Consider the following 24,263-nt stretch of genomic DNA (forward strand, 5'->3'; position numbering starts at 1 on the left):
GCTTTCAGCCCTGGACACCTGTTAGTTGTGTAAGTTTTAAAGAAACTCCTTAGCCTCTCTTTACCTCCATTCTCTTACTCATAAAATGGAATAATACCTAACTGAGATTTCTTTTTTTTCTAATGGAGATTTCTGAGGGTTAAATAAAATAGTGCGTTTATCACAATGCTTGGCATAGAATAAGCACTCAGTGGGTGATGAAAACCCTCTACCCTTGTCCCTCTGTCTGTCCCTTCCTGCCATTCATATCCACACAGTTTTGGAACATGATTGAGGACACACTACATAGGCAATCCAAGCATTAGGCAATTAATTAGAATGAAGGCATTGGGAATATAGTCTAAGGTAAAAGTAGAATATATTTTTGAAGAAACCACAGCAGTTGGGGTAAATTGCATTCAAGAGGTAAAGGTGACAACAAAGATAATTCAGCTGAGGTGTAAAATAAATGGGTATGACAGCAATGGAGTTTGGAGGCTGATTCCTAGTTATTCCTTCTATTACAGTCCTATGACCTAGGGTCATTATAGAGCTTAGCTCAGTTTTTGATTGTCTGGGTCATTGGCAAGATTTATAGAGACTTAATGTAAAATACATTAGCTGTTATCATAGGGGAAATTAAAAGAAAAAAGAAAACAAAACAATCCTTAGCTCTTATGTGTGTGCCCCATGGCTTACACTGGCTGTGGACCAATGATCTCCCCAATGTCATGCTCAGTCGAGTGACCTTGGCATTAATGAAGCCATTTGGAGGAAAAGCACTAGACTTAATGACAGAACATACCTGCCCTTTGCTTCCTGTTATTGACTCTGCATCACCAAGAGGAAAGCCGCCAATCCAATGGTTTTCTGTGATTCTAAAGGAGGTCAGTGTTCTCACACTTGTTTATGTCCAATGATGTGTCTGTTGTTTCTGGCTGTTAATGATGAGCTGCCACATGGAAAATAAATGCTACACAAAAGACATCTAGTTAACCTTTATTTAGCAAGGAAAATAAGTTATATGAGGCCACTATCTTGTGGCTATGTTCAGTCACCCAATTCGATACCATATATGTACTATCCTTTTACGTCATCCATTGATGCTTCCAACAAAGATTTATTAAGCATGTGTTTTATTCAGATATTCTAAGTGTTGGGGTAGAGTGGTGATCAAAGCAGAGATGCCAAGTTCTTGCCCCATAAAACTTATATTCCAATGAAAGACAGAGACAATAAACAAGCAATGTTAGGTATCTGTATGTACTATGAAATCAAAACTCCATAGGAGGATTGAGAGTGATAGGGATAGGAAAGGCATGTCAGGTCGGATGGACAGGGAAAGCCTTTCTGAAGACTTTTGAGCAGACATGACTAAGATGAGAGAACAAGTCTCAGGGAGCTCCAGGCAGAAGGACCAAGCATGAAGACCCCAGATCGGAGTGTGCTTTGTGTGTTCAAAGAGCAGCAAAGAGGCCAGTGGGCTCCGTGTTGCCTAAGGGAGGAGGGAAAGGATGGAGGGCAAGGACCAGGCCATCTTTCTGGCTGTGACAGGAAGCCATTGGATTTTAGTTTCCACTGTCATAAATTAAGTCTTACCTAGACTTTGACCAATTACCATCTTGACTAAATGCCAACCAGTAGAGAATGGCAAGATTTATGAGCATGCCCCCCCCCTTCCTCCCCACCACCAAATAACTCCCAGTTTTACCTTCAGTAAAACTGAATCCCTGTCCATTTTGACAGCTTAGGGAAGCTTACATCCATTCTTTGGAAATATATAGTTTCCTGGAGGCCATGAAGTCCAAACATAAAAAAAAGGACTATATCTAAGATTGAAAAAGACCTGTCCTATTATAAGCATACTACTATTCTTCTCTTAAAAGCTACAAAATATTTCTTCCTTGTAAAAAACAAAACAAACAAACAAACAAACAAACAAACAAAAAAACAGACCAAGCCAAAGATCACTATTTTGAACTGCCCCCATTTTAGACAAGGTGAGCAGAAAGCACCCTCCAAGGAATCCCTGGGGTCTTCAGATACCGTCAGACCCCATGGGTCCTATGACATGATTTGGGTATTTTGGGAGATATGTATCTCAAATTACTCTTTTTGGGGGGATAGAGGTAATGTTCATGCAGTTATCATTCACACAAGTGAATGGTAAGAATGGTTTATTTTGCCTTTAGGGGATGTGACATAGTTATTTGCTTGAATCTATCCTTTTCATTTTCTTAATCACCCTTCTCCCCACTGAAAAGCTTTTCTATTGGAAAACCAACTACATCAGCAAACATGCTCACTACAACATAAAGTCTTACACAAATAAAAGGAAACCAAAATATAATTTTATTTTTTCAAAGATTTTATTTATTTATTTATTTATTTATTTATTTATTTGAGAGAGAGAGAGAGAGCACAAGCTGGAGAGAGGGCCAGAGTGCAGAAGAAGAGGGAAAGATAATCTGAAGTAGATTTTATGCTAAGCACAGAGATGGACATGAGGCTTGATCTCACAACCTCAAGATTGTGACCACAGCCAAGACCAAGAGTTGGCCATTTAACTAGCTAAGCCACCCAGATACCCCCAAAGTATAATTTTTAAAAAAGGAAACAGGGACACCTGGGTGGATCAGCAGTTGAGCATCTGCCTTTGGCTCAGGGCATGATCCTGGAGTCCTGGGATCGAGTTCCATATCAGGTTCCCTGCATGGAAACTGCTTTTCCCTCTACCTCTCTCTGCCTCTGTGTTTGTGTGTGTGTGTGTGTGTGTGTGTGTGTGTGTGTGTGTGTGTGATGAATAAATAAATAAATCTTTAAAAATAAATAAATAAACAAACAAACAATTTAGGGTAATTATAAGCCAGACAATACTGAGAATACTGAGTATTAAGTCTTTGGGTCATATCGTAAGTTTTAGCTAAAATTGGAACAGTTCTACCTCTAGTCTGTATCCCCTTGGCCAGAATCCTCCTATAATGCTTAATACTCTCTTCCCTGAGAACAAAGTAGGGCTATCCTACTCAAAGCCTTTGGGCATTGAGGTCACTCTGATGTGTAGTATTAACTTAGCCATGCTACTTTGGACAAAGTCTATTTTCCTATTCCATAAAACTGTAATAATAATACCTATTAGTTGTTTGTTCAACAGATATTTTCAGAATACTTTCTGTGTTCCATTGCTGTGCTGCATGCTGGGGATACAATGGTCTGTGGGAAATGAATGGTTCTTATTCTCATATGGTGTAAAGCATGATGGAGGACACAGGCAATGAAACCAGCAATACCAGACATGCTTGATAAAGGCAATAGCAGGGTAACATGGTTCTGTGGGGATACTTAATCTCATCAATAGGATCAGAAAGAGTATTTCAGACAAAATGGGCTTTGAGCTTAGATGTAAATAATAATAATAGAAAAACTGTTAAAGAAATTCAGAAGTTCGTGTGAAAACCCAGAAGCAAGAACAATCTTAGGAGTTGGATAATAGAGTTTTAGCACACTAGAGAAAAGCCTGCAAGAGGGGAATGTTGAGAGATGAAGCTAGAGACCAGGAACCCTCATAAAAATCCTTCAAAATAGAGTCTGGACTTTATCAAGGGATAATGGGAATGCACTGGTGATTTTAAGTAGGAAGTCACCTCATGCAATTAGTGTCTTGCATTCTTCAAGCCACTGAGTGGAGAACAGATTCAAGTTGGGCAGTAGGTTCCAGGTAGACCAGTGAGGATGCTACTTGAGAAGCCAGCCAAGAACACTACTGGCCTAGTCTCAAGGGGAGTTCCTCTGAAAGCAGAGTTTGAGGTATATGATTGGCTGCCAGTCACTTGTTTGAGATGTGATTCCTGGATTCCAGATTGAGAAATGGGGAAGAGGAGAATGAGATCAGAAAGGGAGGAAAAATCAATTAAAGTTGCTTTAGTGGGGTTGTTGATGCTGTGGACAGTTGGGACTCATTTGTACTGGGAATCCTCTAAGGAATCACACAAAACAATGATTCTCAAAGTGTTGTCTTTGGACCAGCAGCCTCAGCATCACTGGTAGCTTTCTTACTTCAAGAAACATAGTGTCCTGGATCCCTTCTCAGATCTACTGAGTTAAAACTTTGCAAGATAGGGTTCAGAACTTGAGTTTTAGTCAGGTGATTCTAATGCCCTTTAATGTTTGAGAAACACAGACATGGAATGTGCCTCAGAACCATTCCATGGGATTAGAGAATGGAGAGGAGGGGGATGCTCCCTCCACCATCTTTCATTGTTATGTGTTTGCCTCCCACATTTCTGGGTTGCACCAGTGAAAGTGAGTAAGCACTTGTGACTCTGGAGGAGGTCCTGAGACAGCAAAGAGAGACTCATCATGCTCTTGGTGTCATATCCTGGCAAGTACATGGAAGTGTCCAGCCATTGGTATGCTGAAACCATATGGATAGAAGATACATGGCATTTTACCACACACCCTGTCTACCCATCGTGACTAGAGTCTGGCAGTGAAGATGAAGATAATTTGATGACATGTGATAGATTTTCAAGGAAGAACCATCAGTACCTGATACAAGTAGTTGAAAGAGGAAGATATGAAAGATGATTCTCAGTTTTATGGGCCATTTCCATCTGTAATTACCTTACACTTGCAATATGTCAATGGTTATTTCCCATGTAAACCTCTTTGATAAGTTTTTAAGTAATGTCCCTTTGGATTAGAATCAAATTGAGGGGAGGGGTCATAGATCAATTATAATTAGATGTACTTCCAGAGGAAATACAAGAGATTAGTTACCCTGTTCATTTGCAAGGGATTTCCTTCTCTTAGCAGATTTTAGCCAAATAGAGCGTAGACTATAGATGACTGCATATTTACCTTCCATCTGACAAGAGTGATTTTGGCATGGTGTCTTAAACTTTGCAATCTATCCTCAATGTTGATTACTTTTACCAGAAAACTTTGCTCTATATGATCTCCAGCATTTTTCCTAGAAATACTTTTCTTGGCATGAGATAGTCTTCCTTTATCACCTAATTTTAAATATATTTACATTTTATTGAATATGTATGTCTCAGAATACCATCTAAATGAAGTAAAATTGCTTACTGGTTAAGCAATACTGAACAGACCCATTGGCTATATAAATTATTTAATTTGCAAGTTGGGAATTGTGTTTGTTAAGGATATGTTAAAGCTGGACATACCTACATTTATTAAATTAACCAGTACTCCTAGGACAGTTAATATCCTCCAGGCACTGTTCTGAGAACATCTGTAATCTTAATTCATTTGATCCCGATACCAATCCTATAAAACAAGTGCTGTAATTATCCTTAATTTACAGATAAGGAAATTGAAGCCAAGAGTCATTTGATAACTTGCATCAGATCATCCAACTGGAAGAAGCAGGGCTGTAGCTCAAACCCTGGTGTTTAGTCCTTGGCTCTGTACTCCTAGCCATCACTTGTCTCTTTCAGAAACATAGCAGTGAGTTCCATCTCTAGCTGCTTCTTGTGTCTTGCTGTCATTCCCTCCTCCTTGGCTGTTTATGACAAAAACAATATCCACTATGGTTCAAATCATTTCAACATGCTTCTAAGCTTCTAGCTAACCTAGACTTTGATCTTACTCCCAGTCCATTCATGTGATGGCTATAATCTCTATTGATCTGTACCACATAGACCCATGTTTCGGTCTCAAAATAATAATTCTGAAAATTGCAAGTCAGACAAGAGTAGCTCAACCAGGAACTATGGGAAGGAGGGGAAGAATGCTCACATTTGCTAGATGTCTAACATAGCATGGACACAATCCATCTCCTCTCACATAATCCTGTGACTGTCTTTTTGGAAGTTCATCCCATAATTAATCATTGACTTTTATGGAAGACTTTCTGAGATTCTAAAACTTTCCAATGCTGCCTTTCCTAGAAGTTTCTGTATCTTCTCTTTAAGAGAAGACTCAAGGGGGGCAGGGCAAGATAGTGGAAAAGTAGGGTCCCCGAGTCACCTGTCCCCACCAACTTACCTAGATAATTTTCAAATCATCCTGAATACCTATGAATCCGGCCTGAGATTTAAAGAGAGAACAGCTGGAACGCTACAGAGAGAAGAGTTTGTGCTTCTAGCATGTATAACTTGTTTTTAGCCACTCTGCACTGAGCAAAATGACTAGAAAGAAGAACTTACCACAAAAGAAAGAATCAGAAACAGTACTCCCTGCCACAGAGTTACAGAATTTGGATTACAATTCAGTGTCAGAAAGCCAATTCAGAAGCACAATTATAAAGCTATTGGTGGCTCTGGAAAAAAAGCATAAAGGATTCAAGAGACTTCATGACTGCAGAATTTAGATCTAATCAGGCCAAAATTAAAAATCAATTAAATGAGATGCAATCCAAACTGGAGGTCCTAACAATGAGGGTTAATGATGTAGAAGAAAGAGTGAATGACATAGAAGACAAGTTGATGGCAAGGAAGGAAGCTGATGAAAAAAGAGAAAAAACAAAAGATCATGAGGAATCGTTAGGGGAAATGAATGACACACTCAGAAGAAAAAAAATCTACATTTAATTGGGGTTCCAGAGGGCGCCAAAAGGGACAGAGGACCAGAAAGTGTATTTGAACAAATAATAGCTGAGAATTTCCCTAACCTGGGGAGGGAAACAGGCAGGAGATAGAGAGATCCCCCCTAAAATCAATAAAAAAAACATTCAACACCTCGATATTTAATAGTAAAACTTGCAAATTCCAGAGATAAAGAGAAAATCCTTAAAGCAGCAAGAGACAAAAGATCCCTAACTTATATGTGGAGAAATATTAGATTAACAGTAGACCTCTCCACAGAGATCTGGCAGGCCAGAAAGGGCTGGCAGAATATATTCAGAGACAAGAGATGCCTAACTTATATGTGGAGAAATATTAGATTAGCAGTAGACCTCCCCACAGAGACGTGGCAGCCCAGAAAGGGCTGGCAGGATATATTCAGGGTCCTAAATGAGGAGAACATGCAGCCAAGAATACCCTATCCAGCAAGGCTCTCATTCAGAATAGAAGGAGAGATAAAGAGCTTCCAAGATAGGCAGAAACTGAAAGAATATGTGACCTCCAAACCAGCTCTGCAAGAAATGTTAAGGGGGACTCTGTAAAAGAAAGAGGAAGTCCAAAGAAATAATCCACACAAACAGGGACTGTATAGGTGTTATGATGACACTAAATTCATATCTTTCAATAGTAACTCTGAACGCAAATGGGCTTAATGATCCTATCAAAAGACGCAGGGTTTCAGACTGGATAAAAAAGCAAGACCCATCTATTTGCTGTCTACAAATTTGCTGTCCTTATTTTAGACATAAGGACACCTACAGCCTGAAAATAAAAGGTTGGAGAACAATTTACCATTCAGATGGTCCTCAAAAGAAAGCAAGGGTACCAATCCTCATATCAGATAAATTAAAGTTTATCCCAAAGACTGTAGTAAGGGATGAAGAGGGACACTATATCATACTTAAAGGATCTATCCAACAAGGGGACCTAACAATCATGAATATTTATGCCCCTAATGTGGGAGCTGCCAAGTATATGAATTAATAACCAAAGTAAAGACATACTTAAATAATAATACATTTATACTGGGAGATCTCAACACAGTGCTTTCTGAAAATGACAGATATTCTAAGCACAACATCTCCAAAGAAACAAGAGCTTTAAATGATACACTGGATCAGATGGATTTCACAGATATTTACAGAACTTTACATCCAAAAGCACCTGAATACATATTATTATCAAGTGTACATGGAACTTTCTCCAGAATAGACCACATACTGGGTCACAAATCAGGTCTTAACTGATAGCAAAAGATTGGGATTGTCCCCTGCATATTTTCAGACCATAAGGCTTTGAAACCAGAACTCAATCACAAGAAGAAATCTGAAAGAAACTCAAACACATGGAGGTTAAATACCATCCTGGTAAGAGATGAAAGGGTCAACCAGGAAATTAGAGAAGAATTAAAAAGATTCATGGAAACTAATGAGAATGAAGATACAACTATTCAAAATCTTTGGGATACAGCAAAAGCAGTCCTGAGAGGGAAATACATAGCAATACAAGCCTCCCTCAAAAAACTGGAAAAGACTCAAATATACAAGCTAACCTTGCACCTAAAGGAACTGGATACAGAACAGCAAATAAAACCTACACCCAGCAGGAGAAGAGATTTAATAAAGATTTGAGCATAATTCAATGAAATAGAGACCAAAAGAACTGTAGAACAGATCAACAAAACCAGGAGTTCGTTCTTTGAAAGAATTAATAAGATAGATAAACCATTAGCCAGCCTTTTTCAAAAGAAGAGAGAAAAGACTCTAATTAATAAAATCACAAATGAAAAAGGAGAGATCACAACCAATACCAAGGAAATACAAACGATTTTAAAAACATATTATGAGCAGCTATATGCCAATAAATTAGGTAATCTAAAAGAAATGGACTCATTTCTGGAAAACCACAAACTACCAAAACTGGAACAGGAAGAAATAGAAAACCTGAACAGGCCAATAACCAGGCAAGAAATTGAAACAGTCAACAAAAACCTCCCAAGACACAAAAGTCCAGAGCCAGATGGCTTCCCAGGGGAATTCTATCAAATATCTAAAGAAGAAACAATACCTATTCTACTAAAGCTGTCCTGAAAGATAGAAAGGGATGGAATACTCCCAAACTTGTTCTATGGGGCCAGCATCACTTTAATTCCAGAACCAGACAAATACCCCACCAAAATGAGAAGTAAAGACCAATATCCCTGATGAACACAGATGCAAAAATTCTCAACAAGATATTAGTCAATAGGATTGAACAGTACATTAAGAAGATTATTCACCATGACCAAGTGGGATTTATCCCCGGGATGCAAGGCTGGTTCAACATTCGTAAAGCAATCAATGTGATACATCATATCAACAAGAGAAAAAACAAGAACCATATGATCCAGGCAGCCCCGGTGGCACAGCGGTTTAGAGCCGCCTGAAGCCTAGGGCATGATCCTGGAGACCCTGGATCGAGACCCATGTCGGGCTCCCAGCATGGAGCCTGCTTCTCCCTCTGCCTGTGTCTCTGCCTCTCTCTCTCGCTTGCTCTCTCTCTCTCTCTCTCTCTCTCTATGAATAAATAAATAAATAATCTTTAAAAAAAAGAACCATATGATCCTCTCAATAGATGCAGAGAAAGCATTTGACAAAATACAGCACCCATTCCTGATCAAAACTCTTCAGAGTGTAGGGATAGAGGGAACATTCCTCGGCATCTTAAAAGCCATCTACAAAAAGCCCACAGCAAATATCATTCTCAATGGGGAAATACTGGGAGTCTTTTCCCTAAGATCAGGAACACGACAAGAATGTCCACTCTCACCACTGCTATTCAACATAGTACTAGAAGTCCTAGTCTCAGCAATCAGGCAGCAAAAAGAAATAAAAAGCACTCAAATTGGCAAAGAAGAAGTCAAACTCTCCCTCTTTGCAGATGACATGATACTGTATATAGAAAACCCAAAAGACTCCATCCCAAGATTGCTAGAACTCATACAGCAGTTCCGCAATGTGGCAGGATACAAAAATAAATGCCCAGAAATCAGTGGCATTTCTATACACTAACAATGAGACTGAAGAAAGAGAAATTAAGGAGTCAATCCCATTTACAATGGCACCCAAAAGCATAAGATACCTAGGAATAAACCTAACCAAAGAGGTAAAGGATCTATACCCTAAAAACTACAGAACACTTCTGAAAGAAATTGAGGAAGACACAAAGAGATGGAAAAATATTCCATGCTCATGTACTGGAAGAATTAACATTGTGACAATGTCAACGCTACCCAGGGCAATTTACACATTTAATGCAATCCCTATCAAAATACCATGGACTTTCTTCAGAGAGTTGGAACAAATAATCTTAAGATTTGTGTGGAATCAGAAAAGACCCCAAATAGCCAGGGGAATATTGATAAAGAAAACCATAGCTGGGGGCATCAAAATGCCAGATTTCAGGTTGTACTACAAAACTGTGATCACCAAGACAGTGTGGTACTGGCACCAAAACAGACACATAGATCAATGGAGCAGAATAGAGAACCCAGAAATTAGCCCTCAACTCTATGGTCAACTAATATTCGACAAAGCAGGAAAGACTATCCACTGGAAAAAGGACAGTCTCTTCAACAAATGGTGGTAAGAAAATCGGACAGCCATGTGCAGAAGAATGAAACTAGACCATTCTCTTACACCATACACAAAGATAAAGTCAAAATGGATGAAAGATCTAAATGTGAAACAAGAATCCACCAAAATCCTAGAGGAGAACACAGGCGACACCCTTTTTGAACTTGGCCACAGCAACTTCTTGCAAGAAACATCTATGAAGGCAAGAGAAACAAAAGCAAAAATGAATTATTGGGACTTTATCAAGGTAAAAAGCTTAAGCACAGCCAAAGAAACAGTCAACAAAACTCAAAGACAACCTACAGAATGGGAGAAGATATTTGCAAATGACCTATCAGGTAAAGGGCTAGCAACCAAGATCTATAAAGAACTTATTAAACTCAACAGCAAAGAAACAAACAATCCAATCATGAAATGGGCAAAAGACATGAAGAGAAATCTCACAGAGGAAGACATGGACATGGCCAACAAGCACATGAGAAAATGCTCCGCATCACTTGCCATCAGGGAAATACAAATCAAAACCACAATGAGATCCCACCTCACACCAGTGAGAATGGGGAAAATTAACAAGGCAGGAAACCACAAATGTTGGAGAGGATGCGGAGAAAGGGGAACCCTCCTGCACTGTTGGTGGGAATGTGAACTGGTGGAGCCACTCTGGAAAACTGTGTGGAGGTTCCTCAAAGAGTTAAAAATAGACCTGCCCTACGACCCAGCAATTGCACTGTTGGGGATTTACCCCAAAGATGCAGATGCAATGAAACGCCGGGACACCTGCACCCCAATGTTTCTAGCAGCAATGTCCACAATAGCCAAACTGTGGAAGGAGCCTCAGTGTCCATTGACAGATGATGGATAGAGAAGCTGTGGTCTATGTATACAGTGGAATATTAGCCATTAAAAACAATGAATACCCACCATTTGCTTCAACATGGACGGAACGGGAGGGTATTATGCTGAGTGAAGTAAGTCAGTCATAGAAGGACAAACATTATATGGTCTCATTCATTTGGGGAATTTAAAAAATAGTGAAAGGGATTATAGGAGAAAGGAGAGAAAATGAGTGGGAAATATCAGAGAGTGAGACAGAACATGAGAGACTCCTAACTCTGGGAAATGAACAAGGGGTAGTGGAAAGGGTGGCTGGTAGGGGGATGGGGTGACTGGATGACAGGCACTGAGGGGGCACTTGGTGGGATGAGCGCTGGGTGATATGCTATATGTTGGCTAATTGAACTCCAATAAAAAATATATCAAAAAATAATACAAAATAAATAAGAGAAGACTCAAATACTCCTAGAATCACAATAACTTAACTCAAAGCATTTGCTTTCTCTTGGCAGGTATGTTCTAAACACAATGCATATATATGTTTCAAGTAAAGATGCATTTTTTTCAGCATCTCACAAAACTCACCAAAAACTCAGTTAATCTGTTTTTTAATAGGCGCACTATAAAGCCATCATGGTACCTGACTTCGGTTAGCCTCCATTGTGTCCCATTGGCTCAGAAGAGTGCTAACATCAGGAATAATGGTCTATGTGTCTTCATCAGATTTTTGGGAAAAGTTCAATATCATGCTGTGTTCTTTATTGCCTTTAGGGGATGCCTATTAATTTTCCCTTCATCTCCTGTTAGAAGAAGAAGAATAGATACCAACTGCTTTGGGCAGTGCACACCCAAGGGGAATAGTTACTCTTAATAATTACTCTTTGTTAAATTGTGGTCCTGATTCTGTTTTCCATGGAGTGGATTGCTGAAGACCTTCCATAACCAAATAAAAAACAGAATGTCATATTCGTTTGGGTAATTCAAACTCCCACACATGAGCTCAGTTTTTCCCCAGGGCAGAGTAACTTCAGTGTGCAGAATCTCATTGGTCTAAATAAGAAAAATTTCTTACACTGAGGTCGCTTTCCTAATGTGTTCCAGCCCACACAAATACTGTGTTTCAATTTTCCATACATGTCACATGTTTTTTTTTTTTATATTTCCATGTTCATTAAAATTCTTGGAATCCTTAAAACCATACCTAAAGGTATTAAAATAAGTTGTGTTCTTGTGTTAATTAAGGGTGATCTTTCTCTCTTTTCAGTTCCTCCCAAATTTGTGGTTCAGCCACGGGACCAGGATGGGATTTATGGCAAGGCTGTCATCCTCAATTGCTCAGCTGAGGGCTATCCTGTACCCACCATAGTGTGGAAATTCTCTAAAGGTATGAAGTTACTTGGTTTGCTTGTTGTCTGCCAAACATGTAATCGAAAGAATTAGATGAGCATTTTGAGTCCTTCCAGACATGTTTCTGGCAAGTAGATATGTTCCCACCTACACCAAGTCTGTCCTCTCACCTTCTGGCCCAACCTAAGTGTTTTTATTTAGACCAGGAAACCGGTCCTGTAGAGCATGCTCTGGGAAAGATCATGAATGAGGCAGGTGATTCGATGGAATTTATTTCAGCACCGGGAAAGCTCTGCATCTCCTACCTGTGTAGGCATAACCGTGATCCTCTTGGAGAGCATGGCACATCCAGACATGTGCAGGCACAAGAACTAATTGTCGTTGGTAAATTGAACACCAATAAAAATTAATTAAAAAAAAAAAAAGAATTGCTAATGGTTTGAAGAACATTTCCCCAGGATTTGTACATATGACATTAAGTGGGTTTAGAAGGTTAAAAAATGGAATTTTTGATGGATTTATATACCTGGTTATCTTAGAATACACAAATTCCATATCATCCGCCTGGCATATTCTTTTAAAAGCAAATACATCCATGCCTTATTTTGAGCATCCAGTGTCCTTTGTCTTCACTCCTAATCATGCTTTCTCTGCAAAGGTGAAGCAGCTTCCTCAGTTTTAAAGTAACGCTGTAAACCTTGCAGGAATAGAAACACGTCTTTGGGAATATTCTAGACACCATAAAGATCATTTTGTCCATCTTATCATCTTCTCTAGGGAAGGATTCTTAACTGCGCTTATCAACATATTGGAGTTCTTTCTCTTTTCTCATTCCCTCATTTTCACTCAGTAATTTATTTATCGAATGGTTGAAGGTCAAAAGCATGTGGGTGGGATAAATAAACAAATAAATCATTGTCTCTTTTCCTAACAATCTAAGACCTACTACGTGTGCTTAATTGTTCTGAGTGTATTATTTGTTTGCTTTATTACGATTTGTATTGCAGATGTTGCTTTTTAAAGTAACATGTTGCATTTTCTTATTATGAAAATAACAGTGAAACAAGAGCAAAAACAAATGGGTCACTTCCTCCTCTTTCCTGCTATATTTCCTTCCAGAGGGGGAAGAGAAGAGGGAGGGAAGAGGGTGCTAGAAACCACTTCATTGCAGGAGGGACTCAATTAAATTTTTAAGAATCCCCTGAGGCTACTCCCCTGTAGCCTGCCGCAAACGTTGTCCATGTGAAAGCACTTTATTCAGAAAGCTAAAGCCTGTTATTCAGAGTATCTGCCCACATGCCGTTTTACTATTTTTTTATTTTTTTTTTACTTTTTACTTTAGGCTGTATTTGAAGCCTCGTGTTGTATTACATGAAAACAAATAGCATGCATTTAACTTAGTTTATACGCATGTTCATATATGATATTATGAACATTTCCACAACACTTGCCTTTTTCAAAATTATTTCTTGTATTTGGCATTGTGCAAGGCTCCCTCTTTCTCCTTGAGATTGTTTTCAATTTCTCACTAATATAAACTCCGCAGGGTGACATCCTTGGATGCAATGTGCATATGTGTGATTGTTTTCTTCAGGTCAATTCTTTAAAAAAAAAAAAAAAAAAAAAACACGATTTTTTTTTATTTATTTAGAGAGAGACAGAGTGAGAGAGAGTGTGAACGGTGGGGAGGCACAGAGGGCGAAGGAGAAGCGGCCTCCCTGCTGAACAGAGAGCCTGACTTGGGCTCTATCCCAGGACCCTGAGATCCTGACATGAGCCAAATGCAGGCACTTAACCAACTGAGCCACCCAGGCTTAGTAGCATGATCACATTTAAGGCTTTTGGTCTGTACTAGCCCAGGGTCCTTTGGAAAATATTGCAGCAATTTGCATGCCTATGAGCAGTTTGAGGTTGTGTGGGTCCCTGCATCGTCACCAATTCAAAAGGATCTTTTTATTCTTAATCTTTAAAATGTGATGGTTGAAATGGCTTTCTGTTTTAATTTGTATACTTGGATTACTAACAATGTTAAACTTTTTTTTTTTAATTTAAATTCAATTGTCCTATGGTTACTGACCACTTCTTCCCTTTTGGGAAAATTTCTTTTTTTTTTTTTTAAGATTTTTATTTATTTATTCATGAGAGACACAGAGAGAGAGGCAGAGACACAGGCAGAGGGAGAAGCAGGCTCCGTGCAGGGAGCCTGACGTGGGACTCGATCCTGAGTCTCCAGGATCACGCCCTGGGCTAAAGCCAGGCGCTAAACTGCTGAGCTGCCCCCAAGGGAAATTTCTTATTCATGTTATTTTACATGCCTCACTCCATGTCTTATTTATTTGTAAGAGTGTTTTTCATAAATGGAATTGTGTTTCATCTGTCATGGATCTGATAGACATTTTATTCCTTCCCATCACTGACGTGTGAATTACGTCACAGTAGCCTTTTTTTATTTTTAAATTTTATGTGCGATATGAAATCATCAAAGAAACAAATAGAAATTGCAACAAATTTTTATAAAGTTACATTCCCCCCAAATAGCATCATTCAGAGATAAACAAAGATAACTATTCTCAGTGTGTTTGGCTAGCCTTTCAGGCCTGTCCCCCAGAAAATATATATATCCGCAGTTATGTGTGTAATTTTGTGAGCTTTGTAAATTGATCATATGATTATTTCTGACTTATAATCTCCTTTCTTTAGTTACCAATATGCTGGGAATGTCTCTCCATGTCAATAAACATGGGTGTTCACTATGACTTTTGAATACCTGTCTAGAGTTCACATTAATACTTCCTTACGTCCATCTAACTATCTCTTTGCCTTTGTTAGGATTGGGCTCAGTGCCTTAAAGCTACAGGGTTTACTCTTTCTCCTGTGAGGAGTCTGGGCAGATAGTTCAGGACCAGTTTGTTTTTTCCTCTAGGGTATCAGGAACCCAAACTGCTCATATCTTTGTTCTGCCCCTGTTGGCAAACAGCTCCCACCACTGAGCTCCATGGCCACTTCTACTTTCCCATGGAAGAGGAAGAGCAAAGGGAGAGAGTTCTACTGGACCTGAGTCATCTGCCCACAAGGACCTCTCCAGAATATGCATAAATCAGTTGTGCTGGTCTGTACCCTGGGTCACCCCGCCACCACCCCTACCACCACCTGGCCTTTTCTCTGCTTGCTCTGTTGCATCCCTAGTTCCCCCACTCCAATCTCATTTTTATGGTCAAACTGATTCCAAAACAATGAAACTGTAAACCATATGTGTCTTAATTCTCTCCAGAGGTTCTCTGCGCTCAGCCCCCTTCGTCTGGCTTGTGATAATCCCAAGAACAGCTTCACCTGGCACAGAATCTGTCTTGGTCAAACCCAGAGCGTGGGCACCTGTTTAACTGTGTGGCCACCGCTGGTCCCGAGTAACATATGCAGCCCCACCCCTGCTCCCCATCCCCACTGCCCTTCCTCCTTTTTACTCTGAAGAGAGATGCCTCTAATAAATTGAGTAATAAGTATCAAAACAAACAAGCAAACAGAAACCCCATAGGGGTCTGCTAGATGCTTCGTAGCTACTCGCATAGCCGCCATCCTACAATTTGGGCTATTTCATGAAGAAGGGGCACTTGGCACTTAGGTGTGTCCAACACTATTGTTAGATGGTGTATGTTAGCTTTTCTCTGAGTTCTCACTATCATAAAAAGGTCCCAGTGATTCTATCTCATCGATCCTTGTGCGTGTCCATTTTTTCCAGGGATAAATTTCTATGAGTAGAATTGCTGGCTCAGAGTAAGCAATTTCTATAGCTTTCAATACGCCTTGGCCACCAGCCAGAATTGTATTCCTGTTTACAACCTTCCAGAGTTTACAGTCTTGTCTGTTTCTTACAATGAAAATAATACCAGGTGTTATGCTTATTTTTATTATTTTTTTTTTAAATAAGTGGTCTACTACTTTATTTTTAAAGATTTGAGAGGTGAGGGAAGGGACAGCACATGAGTTGGGGGATGGACAGGGGAAGAGAGAGAGAATTCTCAAATCAAGTCTATGCTGAACACGAAGCCCAATGTGAGGCTCAAACCCACGATCCTGAGATCATGACCTGAGTTGAAATCAAGAGTTGGCCGTGTAATCAACTGAGCCACTCAGGCGCCCCAATGCTTATTTTTAAATATCTTCCAAGAGAAAATGGGGAGATTGTAGAGAATTATTTTAATTATACAACAAATAAAGACATTTCTTAAGAAAAATTTAGGCTTGTTTATGGAGCATGCTTCCAGTAATCAAATATTCACTAGGGGCATAAGGGCACCTTCCTTACATGTGACAAAAAAAGATATAAACAAAATAGACTTGGGTTGTTTAGTTTAATCCTGAGGCTGAAGAATTCCAGAGTAAATGCAGTGGCTTAAAGGTAGCTGGTGTCGGAAGGAAACAATCTTTGTGGGACAATAACATCCTTACATCTTTGGCCTTGAGTCTTGCGCCAAGCCTATAACATCCAATTCTGTCTCCTGATTTTTTTGTCCTTTGATATGCACAAACAAGGCCTCTCGTCTAAAGAGAATTTTTTAAATCAGGGCTGAATATCATAGTGGGCCTCATCTGTGCTCCCAGAGATGTATAGAGGCAGGAACGGGTTTCAGTTGCTGTCCTGGGGACCATCCCCAAGGAGGGCCTGCCATGGTAAGAAACAGCCAGTGCTCTGGCCCAGCCTGCTGTGGCGACCTTTGCCCCCTGGCTGCCCATGGACAGGGCTACTTCTGACCTCCAGGGAAGCTTCGTCATGGAAACTTTCGAGGGCAAGTGTCAGAGACACACCCCTAGGTGTGTCAGGGGCAGAGAGAAATGGGGAGAAGTTTGCATTTCCAATAAGGTCAACAGGGAAGGCCCAGGAAAAGTTAATATTAGCAAAGCCTGAAAGAAGCAGGAGATGAGCTTTGTGCACATCAACAGGGAAATCACCAAAGGTCAACGGGGCAACTGGTACCAAAGCCAGAGGCAGAAGTGTTTATGCCTGGAATGTTCTGGAAACACTGAGCAAGCCTCTAAATCTGAGGCAGAGTGAAAGAAGATCCTGGAGAGGTTCCAGGAGGTCAGATCTCCCATCCATCGAGGTGGGGTGAGTGGGGGTCAGTATAGTGATGATGACGCTGTCCCCTTTCTTCCACTGCCATGCTGACCCCAGAGCTAGGAGGCTGTTGGAACAATCCAGGAGGGGTTGTGGGGTCCGTGTATCAGCTCTGTGTGTTGAACACAGACTATATGGAGGGAGGACTTGCAGCTGGAGACTGTGAAGAGGCCCGAGCTGTGACATGGATTGGATTGGGGTGACAGCAGTGCAGGAGGGGCAGCAGTTCAGAACCCGCTAGGCTGATGGGCTGGCCGTGGGAATGAGCAAAGGGGAGGCGTCTTTGAGAAGAGCTGGAGCACTCCCAGTGGGCTGTGGTCAGTGTGTGCCCCTCTTTCTGTAGACATGGCCCTCAAGTCCCAGAATAAGCAATGAGGAATCTCACAAGAAGACAAAAAAACATTTTTTTAATTAATGCTTTCTCCACTGTCGGAGCTCGTACCTTCCACCTTCTGGTCTACCGCCGTTGGCCCAACTTTAGATTTGCTTCCGTTCTGTGACATTGACCCTGTGCCACCACTAGTCCTCAGCCACCGTTTTTCCAGTGAGCCCTATTCCACCCTCCGCTTTGTTCACAATGGCGTGTCTGCTCCTTTCTCACACATAAAGCCAGTTTGGCCGGTAGGAGACTGGTGGCTCACATTATTTTCCGGGAGGGAACAGAGGCTGCCCGACTTCCTGGTGGAGGGGACTGAATCACTTTGCTGCATGTACCAAAGAGCTGACTTCGGAGTCTGGCCAATGTATAAGTTGGTGCCTTGATGTTGTTCATTTGGGGTCAGTTTTCCCACAGCTGTGGTGTGCTATTCAATACGTAGATGCTAAGCATCTTTTATTTAAGAAAACAATTCTTAAATTACATCTGTAAATATTTGTTCTCTTCCCTGCCTTTCATTTTCTTCTGCAGGGTCCCCACTGTGGCATCATACGGCTCCCTTCATCTATCTGCTAGAGGGGCCATTTTCTCTGATTTTTTTTTTTAGCCATTGACTCGAATTTGATATTTTAATGTTTATTCTCCACGCCTCTTACCCCAGCCAAGTCTGTTCTTCTTTGCACTCTCTCCAATTTTTCCTTCACGTTTGTGATTTGATGTTCCCTCCTCCTTCCTGCACTCCTGCTGGTTCATACTTCACTCTTGCTTGAGCTCTTGCTTCTGAACAAAACAAACGGCTGTTTTGTTCACAGCTTTCATCTAACTCCTGGCAACATTTTTCTGGTGCGATCTCATTACCTGACTTTCCCCCCGCTACCCCCACCTTTCTCTATCATAGTGTCTTTGCTGGATCCTGGCTTCCTTTTGAGAACTCCCATTTGAGAAATACTCATATCCCCCAGAAAGAGATTGCTTTGTGCAAATATCTGGTTCCTCGTTTAATTCTGCCTCTTTGATTCTAAGAGCCACAGCAGGTGCAGGGAAGCTCCTGCCCCACCCAACCTGGGCACACTGTAGTCCCTGGTGCCCGGAGTGCCCCCCAGAGGTGCCCCCAACTCTGACAACACATCCTTTGCTGATGCTTGCTCAGATTCACAGCCATGGCCCTCTGTCCCTGTCCTTTTTTTTTTTTTTTTTTTTTTTAAGATTTTATTTATTTACTCATGAGAAACATGGAGGGAGGCAGAGACATAGGCAGAGGGAGAAACAGGCTCCCTACGGGGACCCCAATGTAGAACTTGATCCCGGGACCCCAGAATCATGACCTGGGCCAAAGGCAGACCTTCAACCCCTGAATACACCCGGGTGCCCCTGTCCTTGCCTTTGTGCACACAGCTTTGCTCGAGGTACACTTTTGGTTGACCATTTACCTACTTTGTGGTTGAGATTTTCCATCCCTCTTTCTCCTACTTGTGCTTGTATGATTTCCAGGAAGAGAGGAAATGCTTGTTTTATGCTGCCTTCTGTAAACCCTAAACCCTATTGTTTATATTCTAAGCTGTATTAAATTTGGGCTTTCTTTTAGAAAAATCAGTGAAGCGGGAATCTAGGAGAAGCGGTTAAGAACTCATCAGTTAAGAGACTCACCTGAGTTCAGACCCCTCCAGACACAACACAGTCTGGCTGTGTCACTGCAGGAAAATTACTTAACCTGTGTGAACCACGGCTTCCTCGTTGTGTCTGGCAGATGAAATAAGGGGATTAATGCAATGATTTAGTAAGATGATTCATAGAAAGCATTTATGCTGCTGCCTGGCACATAGCAATTAGTCAATAACATCATCTGTCATCATCCTCAGCTCACATGGGTAGCCAGTTGTCCTAAAACCATATATTGAATAGCCCAACATTTCCCCCACTAACATGAACTGCTTTGTAGCCTATGGGGGAAAAAATGTCTCCACTGACGTTTGTTTATGATCTTCTCTTTTACTCTGTCCATTCTGGCATCAGGACCATGTGTCTTAGAGGGTTAACTCTTCCAAATACGTTTTATCATCCAGTACAGTGATACTCTCCTCATTTGCTTTCTAAAAATGTTCTGTGTTTCTCACATGAAGTTTTGTTTTTTGGTTTTTTTTTTTATTTCTTCTAGATGAATGTTAGGACAATCTTCTCAAGTTCCAGAAAAAGTTATTCTGAAAACTTTGGGAGATTGTAGTGAACTTAAAGATTTATGTGGAGAAGAAGGGCCTCATTGAAATATCTAGACTTCCCAGCCAATATCATGGACACTAGTTATTTAAATCTTTTTTAAAATGTCCATTATAATGTAATTGCTTTCTCTCTGTGTGCCTCTGGGAATGAGTCTTTGTAAGCTTCTGTCAAAAAGTGTCTTTGGTCCTTTTCAGTTTTCTGGGTGGCATCTGGGCCACCTGTGTCTCTTCTCCCAGGGAAGGAGAGGTTGCCCCTAATTTGGAAGATTTCCTATTTTCTTCCACTCTCTAGGGCACACGGAAGCCAGCAGTTGGGGTGGGGCCCTGCTTGACTTGCCTGTTGCTCTCAGATTGCTTCTCTCCCCGCCTCTACTTGTGTCCTTTTCTCCCTCAGCAAAGGCACATTCACATGGGAGCGAAGCTTCCCCAGCAGCAGTTTTCCCTGGAGACTTCAGAGCATCCACCACTGCTTCGTGCAAGGCAGTTTTGCTTGTGTTCAGTCATCGCCACTGTACCCAGAGAGCCATTCACAGGTGCCATCTGTCAGAGGGCCTGGCTGTCCCTCACCACCAAGGTCCCAGGAGTGTCCTCTTCTGCTTGATGTCAAACCCCCTGCCCTAACCCTCCTCTCTTGTTGTAGACTCTTTAGAGAGGCCAACAGGGACTTGACTCTATGGTTAGAAATCCACAGAAATGTTGAGTGAAATAAGTCAATCGGAAAAAGATAATCATCACACAATCTCACTCATATGTGGAATTTCAAGAAGCAAAGGAGACGATCATAAGGGAAGGGAGGAAAAATAAAATAAGATGAAATCAGAGAGGGGGGAAAACCACAAGATACTTTTAACTCTAGGAAACAAACTGAGGGTTGCTGGAGGGGAGGGGGGGTGGGGGATTGGGTAACTGGGGTATGGGCATTAAGGAAGGCACTTGACCAGGTGTTATATGAGACTGATAAATCACCTCTGAAACTAATAATACACTATATGATAACTAATTAAATTTAAATAAAATAAGTTAATTTTTTAAATCCATAGAAATAAAAGCTGACACTTGGAACAGTTCTCTGGGTGTTGCCATTCACTCTGCTCAATTCCGGACTAAGAAACAAATGCTATGCTTAGTATTTGGTCAAACTGCTCAAGTGACCTCTCTGGAGCCCCCTCCTACTTCAGGGGCTTGTCCCCGGATGCCTCCCTCCCAAGGTCAAGGTGACATCCCAGGGCCATTCACAGCCCCCCAAGGCCTGTGTCTCAGGGTGACATGAAGAACATGCAGCGTGGGACAAGTCCCTCAGGTGCTCCTGGGCTCACCACTTATCCTGCTCTTTGTGTGGGTAGAGTGCCCCGGAGTCTCTAACCCCATGGGTTCAACCTCTCCTCTGCCTTTGGTTTGCTGGACCAACAGCAAACTTCCTATGTCTTTCCAGTAATATCTACTTCAAGCTTGTGGACTAGGCACAGCCAGGCCCAACTGCTAGCCGGAGTTCCTGTTCCTACTAGCCCATAAATATGTGACAAGAATCTGAAATTAATACAGGGAAAGAGCTCAAAGCATCTAAGAAGAAGACAGCCTCTCCCCAGGACATAGTGGTGAAAATAAACCCACAGCTTCAAGGCCTAATGTAGGGCTCCCTGTATGAGGAAAAAGCAGCCCCACTTATATGGTCCCCACATGGGGACGATGAGTCTCACTGAGCATAGTGAGTTCGTGGAAAAGAATTGTGTGTAGAAGAGAGGGGTTCAGTACTCAACATACTGTTTTGCTTTCTTCCTTTGATGGTAGAGTAAAACTCACCAGGGATGAAAATCTTCTGCCTTCGTCTGTGCAAAATTGAGTGGAGCCTCATGGCCCTGAGAGGTGCTCTAAGATACTTACTGCTCCCTACCCCAACCCACAGAAGTTGCAGTTTCCCTAAGACGGCACTAGGGTCACCAGGACAACAGGCTCCAGGCCCATCTTGCCCTCCCTTCCCTTCTTTCTCTCTGTTCCTTCCTCTGTCCTCTTCCTCGTTGCTTCTATCGATGAAGACAGCCACACCAGGAGCAAGTGTCTGGGGAGCTCTTGCTCCAGGGAAGAGGTAGCTGAAGGCCTTGTGTGCTCGATGCAGCTGCAGGGGCTCCTGCCAGCCCACAATTCCAATGCAAAGCCATGGATGGTGGCATCAGCATCATACAGCCATTTAAACTCCAGGCAGGGTCACACATCCTGTCAGCAAGTGCTGACTCATGTCAGTTCATGGTTCTATTTTTTAATATACGCATGAGGGGCCAAGTGTTCCATCTTACTTATGGAGTCCTTGCCAGTTAGGTATAGAGTTAAAGTCGTGCAGTTGGCATGCCAAGCTAGTGGGTCTCGTTAAGACCTGGGCAGGTACGAAGCTAGTCCACCTAAGTGAAGTGGTTTCCCCTAGAGAACCGCCTTCAGTACAGACATAAAGGGATGAAGGGAAGGGGACTGAACTGCACAGTGAGCACAATTATATGCAGATCTACAAAACAGGTAACCTTAATGCTGTCCCACTTCAGGTGCTTTATCAAGAAAGGATTTAATACCGGGAATTAGATTCATGCAAAATTTTGGGAAGTGTGGGATAAACCCAGCTACCTTTAAGGAACTCGAGAAATATGGGGATTGTGAGAAGCTGCTCCCATCTGTGGCTAGAGCTGCGTCTGGCAGGTGAGCAGTGATAGGTTCTCCCGGAAGTGACATTCGGTATCCACCTGTGCCCCAGCTTATTGCTTCTGAAGGAGGATGGTGGGTTTTTTTTTCCTTCCCTGCACCTTCCAAACTGTATTCCCGTGTCTTTCACTGGTGAAACACAAACCAGAGCCTGGTGACAATTCAGCAGGAAATGTTTTTTTTTCTGGCTTCCAGTCCCTATAATTTAGGGAAGTGATGAGAAGGGAACCAGGAGGCTGAGGGTAGAAAGACAGTATCTGATATGGACATAGAGACAAGCATGTGGGCAAAACGTCACATGCCTACACTGTACAGTCCAGAAGCTTCTTTCTCTGGGCTTGGAAATAGCTCTCCAGCCAGAACCTTGGAGCAGTGCCTCTGGATTTTGCCTCTGCCCACTTCTGGGGGCGTCTCCAGAACAAGACACCAGAACTCAGCACCCAGTCACTGAGCAGTGGTTCCTTTTGCAGCTGCTCACCCTGGAGCAGGTATGATGCTGCTGCTGTTGCTACTTCCCCTTCCCCCTCCCATCGCCACATCTGTCTTCATAGCTACTCACTCCTGCAACCCACCAACTCTTCCCAGACAAGGAAAACCTCCTCCCTGTGCAAGCAAAGAAAACTCATTCCTCTGGGAAACACCATCCTCTCCATAAGGATAAAAGAGATTATGTTTTTGATTCCCTGGTGTAGAGGGCTGTGCTCCTAAACTTACAGACCAGGGAACGTAGAGAGATCTCCTTCCATCCATGGTTCTGTTTGACTTCAAATCAATGTTATTCGGCCCTTCTGGAGAGACTCTCTGCTTGTGGTCTTTGACAAACTTCTTTGGTTCTTGTGTGGGTATTTATATTCACACTCATAGACCCTTGCCTCCTTTGGTGGACAACAATCTATAGAGCATGGAAATGCATTGTTCTTCATTTCATATGAGATGAAATTAAGGGTGCAGAAAGAGTAAGCTACTTCCTCAGGGGCACAGTTTGTAAATTTCCAGTTCTTTTGACTCTTAGTCAAGTGCTCTTGTTACAGACCAGCAACAACTCAAGAGTGGAAGAAAAGGTGACTCAATCACCATCTTCACTGTTGCCTTCAAAGTGGGTTCCCTTGGTGACACTTGGCTGTTCTCTTCACCCTGTGCCCACTCCCTCAGTCCTTGGAAACACTGCTAAGCATATCTTTCCATAAATAAGTAAGGTCACACAGCATTAACACCCCCAGTAATTCAGTATGTGCCTTACATAATGCTTTAACATTTTCCTTTCGTGTAATAGAACATTAAAATTGTCCCCACTTGACCCCAGCTATCCACAGAAAATTGACAGCTTTTTAATTAATGACTTCTGGCTGCTATAGTGTATCTTCTAGCTAATTATCCAGAGTGCTTGCCTCATGCCAACAAGATTACAGAATTTTGAAAATTGTATGCACCATGTAAAATTTTGCTCTTTATAAAATAATGATAAACCTAAAGTGGATGACCAATAATTGTATCAAACTGTGACAAAGT

General features: G+C 41.6%; 1 protein-coding gene across 3 annotated transcripts in view; it reads left to right on the plus strand.

Moving 5' to 3' along the window:
* The window catches only part of DSCAM (DS cell adhesion molecule), a 731,493-nt gene that overhangs the window by 480,904 nt on the left and 226,326 nt on the right, over nt 1-24,263 (plus strand). For all 3 annotated transcript variants that reach the window (XR_011997624.1, XR_011997625.1, XM_072740401.1), the window contains exon 10: nt 12,282-12,401. Coding sequence is in view for 1 of the 3 variants with exons in the window: in XM_072740401.1 (XP_072596502.1) it covers nt 12,282-12,401 (120 nt within the window). In the remaining 2 variants the exon portion in view is untranslated. The remainder of the gene's footprint in view (nt 1-12,281; nt 12,402-24,263) is intronic.

This window comes from Vulpes vulpes, chromosome 15 (genome assembly GCF_048418805.1).
Source record: "Vulpes vulpes isolate BD-2025 chromosome 15, VulVul3, whole genome shotgun sequence".
NCBI classification, from domain to species: Eukaryota; Metazoa; Chordata; class Mammalia; order Carnivora; family Canidae; genus Vulpes; species Vulpes vulpes.